The 14,066-nt window shown below is 42.1% G+C and overlaps 1 protein-coding gene across 1 annotated transcript in view; it reads left to right on the top strand.

The window, feature by feature from the left end:
• Positions 1-12,879, top strand: part of Spag6 (sperm associated antigen 6) — a 40,552-nt gene extending 27,673 nt beyond the window's left edge. The window contains exons 7-10 of the mRNA XM_032885178.1: positions 501-692; positions 5,806-5,922; positions 8,503-8,648; positions 12,600-12,879. Of these exons, the coding sequence (XP_032741069.1) occupies positions 501-692; positions 5,806-5,922; positions 8,503-8,648; positions 12,600-12,669 (525 nt within the window). The 3' untranslated portion in view covers positions 12,670-12,879. The remainder of the gene's footprint in view (positions 1-500; positions 693-5,805; positions 5,923-8,502; positions 8,649-12,599) is intronic.
• Positions 12,880-14,066: the final 1,187 nt, after the last annotated feature.

Genomic DNA, 14,066 nt, shown 5'->3' with positions numbered 1-14,066 from the left:
GTTAGTGGAGCGTGGTCCCTGTGAGGGGCTCTGAGGGTGGATTCTCGTTCGCAGTCCCTTGACTTTTAGTTCACAGTAGTTACTTTACTTTTGGATTCACTGCGCTCAGGGCACGTGTGGCGCTGAGGGTTGAACTGAGAGCTGCCTTAACTTTTTAAACAAAGGAAAATAAAGTTCGCTATTTGTCCCAGCGGAATCTGGTTTTGCCTGGTCTGAGGCATCTCTCTTGTTTGCTCAAATGCCTCTCTATTTGGGGGATAGGAGCTAGCAGAGACATTCGTACTTAAGTTGGATTGCTAGAGGTAATTAAGGTGATTTAGCTCTCGTCGTTCTATTGACTTAAGGAATGGCTGCCCTTGTGATGAGAGAGTTTATTGAACCATTTAGAAAAAAAAAAAAAAGATCAAGGCTGAAATGATTTCTTGTAATGCCTGAGAGGCAGGAAGGACGTGAATCCCGCTTTAGATTTATAGCGCGTGCTCTTTTGATCCCCACTGCAGGGTGTACCCCAGTTGTCAGACTGCCTGTCAGAAGAACCAGAAGACCATATTAAAGCCGCGGCTGCCTGGGCTCTGGGGCAGGTCGGGAGACACACTCCGGAACACGCACGCGCGGTCGCTATCACGAACACGCTGCCAGTGCTGCTGGCTTTGTACATGTCCTCAGAGAGCTCTGAGGACCTGCAGGTGAAGGTACGCGCTGGCCTTTAACAGGGTGAGGGGGACTGGGTAGACACTCCATCATTCCTTAATATATGAGGCTCGGATATCGTGATTTTCCCGGTGGACCGTGCTGCTTTCCTCAGTCAAGAAATACGAATCTGTCAGAAGAATGGGGTGTCTTATCTCTGAAAACTGGTTACCCTGTCTCCATGGTCAGTGATGTCTTTTCATGGAAAATTTGTACAGATAAATACTTGGATGTGAAGTGAGCGTCTGGTTTTTGCATTCTGTACTTCCGGGGACATTTTCTATGAAGTAGGAAGGGAAGAAAAACAGTTTTTGAATTTGGGTTTGCTGGAGAGCATTGTGTACACTTTACAGTCAGAAAAATTGAGCCCGAAAGAATTTAAATTGCGTTTCAAAGATATAAGTAGTTAGAGAATATTCCCGAAGCTGTAACTTACTTCTAATTTCCGATCTTTTTTATTCCGTGTCTTCTTTCTTTCCAAAATGTTTAAGATTCACAAAATTAAAAAATTTTGAAACGCGCATCATTTAAATGGCAAATTATAAAAAAATATTACTGGCTATGAAGGTGATATGAAATAGGCTTATAAAGTAGGGTAGACTATTTAATTCTATAATTTCAGGAAAGCAAATATTTCCTAGCACACGCATTAGGAAAATGTGGAGATCTTTCGCTGACTTGGGAGAAGTTTACAGCAAAGATGGTAGTCCAAAGTGAGAAGAGCTTGTCCAGCCTGGTGGTGGCTTGGTGGGTAGAGGTGATGACAGCCCAAGCTACGTTTCATCCCGGGGGCTCACACAGAGGAAGGAGAGACTCTGACTCAGGCCAAGTTGTCCCCTGAGCCCCATACACTTGTTGCAGGCATACGCTTGCACACTTCTGTACACTCGAAATAAAAGATAACTGTAATTAAAGCCCAAAACAAAATTAATAGTAAACGTGCATTAAAATTTAATTAAATGGGTAAATCGATGAACAGTGAACTGCGTGTGCTGGCATGCAGCTTTGGAAGACCAGGTAGGTTTTACCGAAGCGACTGTTTTTACTTGGATATGTTTATGTGCTAGCTTTCTGCAAATTGATTGATCAGGTTGTAAGACTTTCCAGATCAAAGCAATGCTTACATAGATTCAGGGCTTCCCTCACGTGACCGTTCCAGTGAGGTAACCTGGGTTACAGAAGGAGATCAATACCAGGCTGACAGGAGGAGATCAGCATTGGGCCCTCCCAGGTCTTCTCCAGTTAAACTGGTGTCTGGTTCTTTGACTTTCTGGTGAGAAATTCCAGACCCATTTGCAGTTCTGGCTAATTAATAATGTAACCAACAGTCGTTACAGCGGGAGAAACCCTGGCACTGTGGCCCTTAGGTAGCATGGAAAGGTTTTACATACTTGTAAGTGGTACAGGGATTAACCTGAGAGCTTGGGCATGCTAGGCGTTTAAGCCCTCAGTCACTAAGCCAGCTCCCCTGCCCCTGTAAGTTTTTAAAAATGAACCACTGTGACATTATACTGTACAAATATCCATGGAGAAAAATTAATTGAAAAGTGTTACTTTTAAAAGTAAGATAACCTTCATTATGTTTTAGTTCATCATAGATGGTTTTGTTAGGCTAACTAATAGAAATGAAGTTTCTTTTGATATGGGAATTCACTTTCAGGAAAAAAGTGAGCCTTTAGTCATTTCCAGGCAACAAAACCTTCCCAAAGGTTGGAGTTCATGTGACTCACTTCTTACTGTAGGGACCGCCGTCTCTCTCTTGTTCTTCTCCAGGGTGGTGGAGTGCCAGTGAAGTCGGCAAGACTGTTTCATTTAACACTAGCCCACTGAGAAAATGTGTATCCAAAGCATTAGGAACGTCTAGTGGCATTTCCCATTTGTTACTCTGTGGCAGCTTTCAAAGAATAAAGCTAGCTCAAGGTTCATTTTGTCTCAAAGGCTTCTGTAAGCACTGGCTAATTGGTTCTAATCAGGGAGAGCCAATGAGCAGCCTCTGGGAATTACTCCCGTGTGGTCACTGTTTGCTGCCCCTATGTTATTCTAACGCCTTAATAAAGAGTGAAAAGTCTGTCAGGTGATGTGATTAGATCATCCAATCTATGTTCTTTAGAGCATCATGCCGAAGTGCTTCAGCCTATGTTGGTTATGCATTCTTATGAGACCCCACATAGGTCTCTTGTTCTCATGGTCATACTTTCCATTGTGTTTTAGTAGCTTTATTGAGATGTAACTTACGTATCTTACCCACTCAAAGTATAAGAGTCAATGGTTTTTAGTCTACTTACAGAATGGTGAAGTCATCGCCACAAACTGATTTTAAGTTTTCCCTTCCATCAGCTGTCCCTCCACACCTCTTCTACCTCCAGGCAATGGTTAATTTTCTTCCTGTCTCTATGGGATGATATAATATCCGTGACCTTTCATGTCTGGTCTGAAGGAGTTTTGTTAGCTTGTTGTTTAATGCGTATGGCTGTCTTGCCCACCAAGCTGTCTTTCCAGACCCTAACCTGTCTTTAAGATTCTTCCATAGCGCCTATCAGCCTTTGGCTCCTCTCTGTTGCTGGGTGGTATTCCATAGTTTGTCATTCACCGTTGATGATGGACACTGAGTTCTTCAAACTCTTTATTTATTTGCACATGTTTCATGTGGGTATATTTTTTTCAATTTTTAAAAATTTATCAGTCATGTGTGTGCACATGTATGTATGTGCAATGCATGTATGTGCACATGTATGTATGTGTGCATGTATGCATGTGCATATGTATGTTTATGCACATGATATGTGTGCATAGACGTGTGCCATGGCTGTATGTGGAGATCAGAGGCCAACTCTTCGGAGTTAATTCTCTCCTTCCATCTCAATATCAAACTCAGGCTGCTGGGTGGACTTGAGCAGCAGGCATGTGTACCGTTTCTCTAAGCTGCATTTCTCTAATGCATGCCTGCCTTTCTTTTGAGTATATTTCCGGAAGTGCAATTGGTGGGCCACTGCTAATGCTTTAAGATTTAAGGAACCTCTGAACTGTTTTCTTATTCAACTGACTTCTGCACATACTTGCTAGTGAGTTTTATTTATTCACTCTGTTCTTTTACTGTAGCTACCCTAATGTGTACTTTTGATTTTCAGTACCCTAATGGCCAGTAGTGTTGAAAATATTTTTTATATACTCCCTGGCTATTTGTACATATTCTTTGATCTTCTCCCTATTCTATTATTTAAATTTGAATTTAAATATCAAATTGAAATTGAAATTGAAAATTGGTATCAATCTCAAGGCCTTCTACACGTTAGGCAAGCCCCTGTCATGGAGCTCTATTTCCAGCCCTGCCTATTTTTAAATTGGGTCATTTGTGTGTTAATTTTCACAGGTGAGGTAGGCAGGTAAACGAAACCTTAATTAAATTCTTTCATGTAGGACAATAGAGTTGGTGATTATCATAACATCCAGTCCAATCGAAGAGAATAGTTATGGAATAAGTGTGTATCTTTCCGACTAAGGAGAAGAAACTCTGAGGTCATTAGATTTCTTTTTAGAGCTCTTGACTAATGACTTGATCAGTCGCCATCAGTTTGGAATGGTCTGAGCAGCTGTCTGTGAGCTATGATTGGTACAGTCTGTGCCATTACAGCTATTTGGCCTTGTTAGCAACAGCAGTTAAGTTAAATTTCTTGCTCTGCTAAGGTCACCATGGCCTTAAGATGGTTTACAAAGGGGCAGTATAATCAGGTGTGTTGGAAACTGGCATTTCTCTTCAATTCACACTGCTTTGGTTAACCTATGCAGGGATGGACCTGTATAAGACCCCTTACTCTGGCTCCCTAAAGAAAACCTGAAATCCAAGAGATCTTTTATTGATAGCACAAATATGACAAAAGTTTTGCTGATTACAGTTGCCACGTACAAAGCCCATGAGGTAAAATCAAAATGGCCCTTCATTTCAAGAGCATTGCCAGACACGCAGTAACAAAAGCAGAAGGGCAGGTCCCTAAGGTAGCCTGGATGCTCACCGCACCCAAGATGTGGGATTCTAGAAAGAACTAGCTATGGGCAAACAAGTAGTTGTCCGCACCACACAAAGTAGCACAGTGGACCATGGTTACAGCAGTACTCTCTGGTCACAGTGGGGCCCTTCAGCCACATTCTCAGCAGGGGATAGCAACATTGTATCATTTTGAAAGCAGGAAGAGTGCTGGCAGCGGGTGGAGATGGGAACGGTATAAGTGGTACCTATGTTTTGGGGAGTGATTCTCAGTTGACAGTTGATTGCACAGTTGAGCAGATTGTTTTGCTTCTACTTGAAAATGGACCAATTTCTATCCATGAGCTATAGCAGTGTCTACAAATGTACACTGAATAATTCACACATTATTTACCTATGTGAAGTGAACTCTATATCACATAGACATTGTATATAGCTATATAATGTATAGATTTACGTGGAGAAATAATTATATATTTTTATACTTTATAATAACTGTCATCTTATGCTGTTGGTTAAAACAAATGCAATGCTTTGGTTAACTGTTTCATAGCTGTAAATGTCACTTACATATTTATTTATTTTAATACATGCTAGTTTACAGTAAATAAGTATATTTTATACTTTTTAATTTTGTAGATTTTTTTAATATTTACTTTTATATTTTTATTTTTATGAGCAATCTGTCTTCAGACACACCAGAAGAGGGAATCAGATCCCATTACAGATGGTTGTGAGCCACCATGTGTTGCTGGGGATTGAACTCAGGACTTCTAGAGGAGCAATTAGTGCTCTCAACCTCTGAGCTATTTCTCTAGCCCCACTTTATAGTTTTAATGTTCTGATGTATATTTAAGAACTCCGCAATTCACTGCATAGTTTAAAGTTTAACAGAAGACAATTGGTAAAACTGATGATACCAGTCAAAACAGTCCTTCAGCGTTGAGAAACAGAGAGAGGTACCCTGAGTATCTGATTTTAAGACCCTTAAAAAAGGGTCTCCGGGGCGATGGTTCAGCAGAAAATTGTTTAAAAATGAAACAATGGTGAGAAACTCATTTCCTTGTCAAATTGGAGAAATACGAGACTTGACTTGCCAAGATGTCCATTCATTTTGCTTTGTATTTCCACAGAGTAAAAAGGCCATAAAGAATATCATCCAAAAATGCACCTACCTCCCAGCTCTTGAGCCGTTTCTCTATGATGCGCCTCCCAATATCCTGAAGTATGTGGCTGGACAGTTCAGTAAGGTGAGAAACAGTCATGGCCTGGAAAAGGGAACGGACAGGGGCATTACCTGTGAGCTTGCTTTTCTGAGTTCTCCTGTCAAATTGGCTCTGGGCTTTACTGTTTAAGGCTTGGTTCTCAGCCGTCTCGGTTGATACAGGTCACATGGGTTAGTAAGACAGACAATGAGACACTTCCTCCTTTGTCATACAGCTCCAAGCTCTGCACAATCTCCTTAGACAGATGGAAGGCAGCAGTAAGCTGGCCTGTAGGAAACCTTACTCTACAGATTGCGTGTGCTGGCCCCTAACTTTTAGTAGTTTCCACTGTCCTTTAGTCCTGCTTTTAGTCTAGCAACATAGCCCAGGAACAGCTTTATGAAGGAAAATGTCTTTGAGTCACTGAAACACGTTTTAGAAACTCTGTACCAGGGATGCTCTCAGTCGTCCATCGCATAGTGACTTCTGGTGAGCAGTTTACCCGAGTGGAAGCTTCATGCTCTGTAGATCATTGCGGATTGAGAGTAGTGCAGGGGGGCAAGCTGCCAGAGGGCTCAGTCAACAAGGCGGACCTGACAGCAAGGGACGGAAGAGAGTGGCAATACCGATAGTCAGCATGATCAAATGATGCCCTGTATGTCTGACTTAAACAGGGTCAACGGGGGCCGAGGATACCCCTACATACGCGCTTAAGAACATTGCCTGCTCTTCCAACCTGGCTTCCATTCCCAGCACCTACACAGCAGCTCACAACTGCCTATAACTCCATTCCCAGGGGATCCCTGACCTCTTCTCGGCTCCCTGGGCGCATGTCTGTGGTACCCAAATACAAAACACCATACACATTATTACCATGTAGGCTGAGGCAGAGGCAGAGGCAGGTGGATCTCTGTATATTTGAGGCCGGTCTGATCCACACAGAGAGTTCCAGCCCAGACAGAGCTGCATAGTGAGGCCCCCTCAAGAAGCAAGCAAACAAACCAAAAAAAACAACCCCCCCAAAAAACAAATGAAAGAAATTTATGTTACATAAATTAACATATATATGTTACATAAAGTAACATAAAAGAAATTTTATGTTACTCCGTTCGGCTGCTTGACGGTTTTTGGTTTTGGTGCTGAGTGAGGACGGCACTTAAAGCCACACACATGGCGGCTGCTCTACCTCGGAACACGGCTATAAATGTATTCCAAGGTATTAGCTCTAATTCTTCAGCAAAGTCTGACCCTCTAAACCTTAGTTCGACAGGATTAAGGGTACTTTCTCCACAGATGGTTGTAGAGACTAAATGAGTATGGGAAGAGTTTAGCTCAGTCTAAGGTGCATAAACGTGCCCTAAAATGAAAGCAACGACTGTTTCTGAGAGACAGGACACCTGGGCCTGGGGACAAGGCTCAGCAGGTGGGGGCGCTGCCATCTCACCTGACAATCTGAGGGTGAGCAGGAGCCGCCTGGTGAATGGGGAGAGCCAACCCTTGCAAGTTGGCTTCCATCCATGAGCTGTGGTGCGTCAGCCCCTCCAATACAGATGGAAATGTTCAAGCGACAGCCCAGGGGCCGGTGAGCTGTCTCAGTAAGCGCAGGCACTTGCTACCGCCCAGGCTTGCCCCTAGTTTGGTCCCTGGAGCCCGGAAAAGACGGAGAGAAAGAACCAACTTGACAGACTTGTTTTCTGATTCCACATGCACACCGTGGCGTGGGTGTCCACCCCCAATAATAAGAAAACCAGCAAACAAAACTTCACGTGTTTAAAGCCAGCTAAAGTTTCTTCAGTTAATGGGAGAAAACACACCCAGCCCAATAGTTTTAACGCTATTTATTAAGAACAAGGTCATTTTTTTCTACCTCCTCCTCCCCTCCGTCTCTTCCTTCTCCTTCTTCATCCCCTCCCCCCCTTATCTTCAGTGTTTGGGATCAAACCAAGGCGGGGTTATACATACTTATCAAATGCTATCATTGAACTGCTTTCGTCTTTCAAAGGTAGGATGTCATTGTATGGCCTAGATTGACCTCTAGTTCATCATCTGATTAGCTCATGATCCTCTGGCCTTGTCTGCTAAGATACAGGTATATACCACCATACCCAGCCTGTTGTTCCTTAAAGCAGGTGATACTCGAGCTGAGCATTAACCAGTGTGTGAGACTTAATCAGGCAAGGGGATGTCTCCTCGGCGGGAAATGCAAATACTCACATAGCTTGCACGCTCTAATGCTTTGGACACTAAGCTTGGGATAGACTCGTGAGTCTGGGACTTGCAGATATATTTAGGAGACAAGAGGAGAGGACCTTCTCTTCCTTGTTACGGGGCTTGCCTTCACTTCCATGGAGAGCGGGGAGACCTCAGATCCACGAGGCTCTAGGTATGAGCAGGTCTCCACCAGCTTTACTCATCTCCTGCCTTTATTTCATCTCTACTACACGAGGGCTAATGTACTTAGAAAAAGAATGTACTTTACTTGAAGCATCAGCTCTTGAAGTTATAGGAAGTGAACTGAGCATACAGTCTCCACTGCGCCATTTCTGATACAATAGAACTTTTGAAGAGAAATAGCCTGACTTGGGAAAGTAAACGGTTCTGTGTTTATCTGTTTCTATTTCCAAGGTGCTCCCACATGACAGCAAAGCTCGAAGGCTCTTCGTAACAAGTGGAGGACTTAAAAAGATCCAGGAGATAAAAGCGGAACCGGGTTCTATCCTCCAAGAGTACATCAACAACATCAACAGTTGCTACCCAGAGGAGATAGTGAGGTGGGGAATGCTAGGCAGTTCCATATCACAAACCAACACTCTGTTTCCATTTCTGTGACCAAATGTAGACGTTGGGGGCGGAAAGATGGCTCAGTCATAGAATGGTTGGTATGCAAGCAAGAGGGCTTGAGTCGGAATCCCTACACCTGTGTAGGACTTGGGACGCACATAGCCTAGGTACTGGGGGCAGAGACGGGTAGAATACGGAGCTCACAAGCCAGCCAGATAATTGATGTCAGTGAGATTGATTCACTGAGAGATTCTGTCCCTAAAACAAGGTGGCAAGTGATACGCTTATGTCCACACACATGTGCATAGAACACACACACACACACACACACACACACACACACACACACATATACCACATGTATAAAAGAGTAAAAAGAGGGTGAGGGTTAGGAAGAAAAGGAAGAAGAGGAGAAAAATGTGGAGGAGGAGGAGGAGGAGGAGGAGGAGGAAGCGACTGTTCATTTTTGTTGTTTGAGACGATCTTGCTGTATAGATTAGACTTTGCCCTGAAGCCTTCCCTATTCGTGCCTCCTCCCAAGTGCTGGGATTAAAGCCATGTGCCACTTTTTTAGAAGCTGGCCATTACATGTCTGCGTGTGTGTGCACATGAATGCAGGTGCCCCCAGACAGCGTCTGACAGTGCTGGGAACAAAACCCAGGTTCCTCCTCCGGTCCTCTGCAAGAGCGGTGTGTGCCTTTAACTGCTGAGCCATCTCCCCAGTCCAAGCTCTGCGTTCTGGAGAGGCTTCCGAGAATTGAAACGATTCAAATAAGCTAATTTAAAAGATTAATACATGAGTATATGATATCAAAGGAGTCGTATGTCATAGCATATGTAAGACATACAAATGGATAATGAAAGCTATATAACAAAACGTTTTATTTGAAGTTTGTTTTTGTACGTGGATGTATGCACAGTCAGGAAGAATACTATTTTGTGTAAGGTTAAGAAAACTGCCAATTCAGTGTTCTAAAGAAGAAAATAAAATAAGAATGGAGAAAACCAAGGGCAAGAGAAGGTCCCCAGAAAGGAAGCGATCCATTCAGAAGCCAACTTCCTCAACTTCCCCACATCTGGGATAGGGTTCATTTGCTTACTGAAGACCATTTGAGATAGGTTAGCTCAGCAAGGCTGACGGTCACAGAGAAGGAATTTCTCACTCTGTAGTTGTCCTTACTTTTTGAGGAAAACTCAGCTCACATGTGAGACAGACCTAGGTTCCTATCTCAGTTCTAATCATTTCCTGTGACCTCGAGGAAAATTATTTAACTCTTTAAGCTAGAATTTCTGTATTTGTAAATTAATATTTACCTATCTCATAATGTTAAAATCAAACGACAAATCAAAGGGTTTAAATGAGTAAGAGTTCAATTCAGGCAACATGTCTTATTGTCCCTTTTGGGGTATCTCCGTTCTCACTTTTTTCCTCTTGAGATTAAGTAGTGTTATTAGGTAAATCAAATTTATTCTTATAATCATACTAAAGATATTATACAGTAGCACTTGGGTCCTTATTTTTTGCTATTTGTTTTTGATAACAAATGCATACGAAGCAGTGCTCATTCCATTCATTACAAATATAAAATTACCGTGGTATATTTAAAATGCCTTTGACAGCTGAGCTGGAGTTACGTAGTTTTTCCTAATAGGAAGCTACTTTTAAATTCCTTACCACCGTAGTAGTCGGAACCAGACCTTCCTCACAGTAAATGAATAACTCGTATCTTTATTTATATATGAGGGACTGGGCAATTCTAAGTGCCTGCTCTGTTGACGATGGTGTGGGAATGTTTGATCACTGTCACCTCAGCTTGGCTGCTGGGAGCCCTCAGAGACTTCTTGGTGAAGGACAATGGCAATGTCAGTAATCTTGGAAACGAGTCTAGTAAAGCCTCACGAATCATCAGTACATCCTGATTGCTACAGTGCGGCTTTTAGTTTAACAGCGTGCAGTGAAAATGTAATGTGAACCACATGTCAATCTCCAATCTTCTGTCAGTCATGTGGGAGACAGCGAGGTGGAAAGGCAAATGGTGTTAATAACTTTTAAGACTTCAGTTACCTAAACCTTGTGAGTTTAACTTGTAATAAATGTAAACTTGGTTATTTTACACTTGTATAATATTTTGTTACTTCTAGCCTATCTTAACTCAGGTGGTAAAAATCTCGTTAGAAATATTTGGGTTAAATTTAGGTTGTATAAAGCTAACCTGGGAAGAGGCGGGCCCGCGAATGATTCCAAACACACTTTTGTGTTTTCCAAGAGTTGATTTGTCAGTTTTGAAGTCAAAAATTTAAAACTAATATCTTAAGCATATTTCTAGTGTTCTTCAGTCCTATGTGACTAATGGCCATCATTTTAAGTAGCACATTTTAAAAGATTTTTAAACCTCTGTCTCCTACCATTTATATCAAAGCTGTCTGTCTTGTGTCCAACCTTTCACGAGGAGCCGGTAAGAGTGGGGTTTGCCTCAGCCACTGCACTAACTCCGACTTAGAAAGACAATTGCCAGTTCTCCGTGCCACACTAAGAAACCCATTTTGAAACTAATTTTTCTAGGTTTGGTGGCTTTTTGATGATTTTTTTTTTTTTTTTTTTTTTGAGACAAGGCCAGTGTCTTGCTATGCGGCCTTAGCCGATCTGGAACTTGCTATTTAAACTAGGCTAGTGTCAAACTCACAGAGACCCACCTGTCTCTACCTCCTGAGTGCTGGCAGTAAAGTCATATGCCACCACACCCAGCTAAAATTTTGTTTTTATTTAATTACGTGTGTATGTATATGTGTGTATGTATGTGTCTGTGCACGTCAGTGCAGGAAGAAGAGCATTCTTTGTGTGTGTGTGTGTGTGTGTGTGTGTGTGTGTGTGTGTGTGTGTTCTGTTTGATTGTGAACAAGAGACACTATTAAAGAAAATACAGCTGTTTTACCCACCTAACTCAAGAAAGGCATAAAGACACCTAACAAGGGACAAGCCCCACATTAACTTCAATGTACAGAAACACTTTCATAAATGTTTCATGAGGCATAATCATCTTGAGTAAATATTTTGGAAATTTTAAAACTATACATTCCCAGTTTTTAAATCCATTTTTCTACATTAGAATATGCACCAGATTTTATTTGGCTTATGTTTATGTAAATGTCAATTCTTTCCACACCTTATCACTATTCACATATTTAATATTTTATACTAAGCATTTTGTAAGGTGCTCAATTTGGAAATCCAGAAACGTAAATATATTTTGGTTGCCTGAGAAGCAACGAGGATGGTTAGTTTTCCATTTTATATAATGTGAGTGTTTATAAGACATCTATTTAATTGTTTTCCATGTGAATCATGACTGGGTCTGGTTAAACTATACATTAAGACATGATTTCTAAGGCAATTGGAATGCAGGAGTTGATCAGCAGTCACAGACTGTATAGACTAATCTACAGAGGACATTTGTTAGCTATGATTCTTAGGTAGCACCACTCACTTGATGTGATAACAAGGATGTCTCTGAGATACCGACATTGGATTGAAGGGATACCTGGGGAATATCTCCTTTGTACTCCGCTTACATGCTTGAAGTGTTTCTGCATCTGGTACGACACTGCAGGCTGGGCTTCTCCTCCTTCACATGCTCTAACCTTACGTGTTAGCATTACTGGAACATATGTGAAGTTCCACCTGGACAGTTATTTTTAAGACACTTGATATTTGTGTGTGTGGGCATGTGCACCACAGCACGCATGTGAAGGGCAGACTTGTTGGGTTGGTTCTCCTTCTAATCCACGGGTTTCAGGGGTTTGAACTTTGTCAGCCTTACTGGTTGAGCCATGTTATTTCTCACCACCGCAGTAAGTTATTTCAGTAAGCTCTTTACATAGCCTCTCAGGTTCCTACTGTATGAGAATGTTCAATGTATTTGATACAAATTTTCTTTTTCCAGGTATTATTCTCCTGGATACTCAGACATCCTTCTGCAGAGGGTGGACAGCTATCAGCCCCTCGCTAACTGAATGAAGTGATCACAATACCCGGGTTCACAGGAGAGTGAGAATAACAGTTGTTAAAGATTGTTCCAAAATGTTTAAACTAAGTATATCCAATGTGAAAATATTTACATTTTTAATTTTCTTATTTGTGTAATACTTTATAAATTATTAGCTACAATGTATAAAAAAGACTTTACAGTCATTTGCATGAATAAAGGAAAATTTAAAAGGCAATAAAGGGCTTTAAGGTGTTTCTTTTTCTACAAAAGACATAAACACAACACACACATCCTTGCGACTAGATCAGAAGGAGACATGCCGTTTGAAAACCCTTAAGTTACTTCCTGGCAGACCAGATAGATAAGGAAACCTGACCTTGCCAGTTACACAGAAAGACAGGAAAGGGAGTGTGGAGAGAAAAAATGTTGGTGGGTGCTGGGCCTTGAGAAAAGAGGCGTGGCCGCTTAAGGGCACTGAATCAAGCAAAGAGCTCTGCAGATCACCTGCCTGTTTCCTGAGAATCTAGGAAAGCCCTCTTCTCTTACTCACGGTTCTGGAACTGTTGTTCTCACCCTACCTGAAGTGTTTCCTGCCTTCTGTGCACTCTGACCGTCCCCCCAACCCCCATCCCCACTGAACAGTCTTATGATTCCTGTTCATGGTTGCAGACACACGGAGAATGCGGCCTTAGGATTCCCTTTCCCAGGTTCACTTTCTCAACGTTCAGAGTGGACATATTCAGGGATTTAAGGTATAATTTAAGAATAGCAGCCTCAGACTTAATACATGTCACTTTGGAAGCTGTAATGGGGTCAAAGTAGAGTCCAACAGAACACTAAAGATAGCGTTGCAGAAATATTTTTTTCCCTAATTCTCCCTAACTAGCCAATGCCCCTCTCACCTTAGGAACCTTTGTTTAGATTCCCACATCTTGGTTGTTATGGCTATATCTGTGGGCATAACAGGATATATCTCTTTTTGACTAGTTTAAGTGTCTGAGTGTTTTGTTTGCATGTACCAAATGCATACCCGGTGCCCCCTGAGGCCAGAAGAGGGCTTCAGATCCCCTGGGATTGGAGTTACAGAAGGTGGGTGCTGGGAATTGAACCGGGTTCCTGTGGAAGAGCAAGCAGCCAGGGCTCTTAACCACTGAGCCATCTTTGTCTAGCCCCTAAAGGTTTATTTCTTGAGAAGGACTTCTTGGAGGCCCGAAGAACAGAGAGGAACAGGGAAGCTCAGACAGGCCCTACACTACGGTGGTCCCTGAAAACCGGTTTCAAGTTTCCTTCTTGGACCCTATTTATGCTTCACAACTGGCAACCAATCTCCCATCTCTCTCTCTCTCTCTCTCTCTCTCTCTCTCTCTCTCTTCTCTTTTACTTATGTCAAGATAGAATACCAAGTGATTTTCTTTCTGTGGC

The sequence above is a fragment of the Rattus rattus genome, chromosome 14 (assembly GCF_011064425.1).
Source record: "Rattus rattus isolate New Zealand chromosome 14, Rrattus_CSIRO_v1, whole genome shotgun sequence".
Taxonomy (NCBI): Eukaryota; Metazoa; Chordata; class Mammalia; order Rodentia; family Muridae; genus Rattus; species Rattus rattus.
The sequence above is the reverse complement of the archived record's forward strand: the minus strand, read 5'-3'. Positions and strand labels throughout refer to the sequence as shown.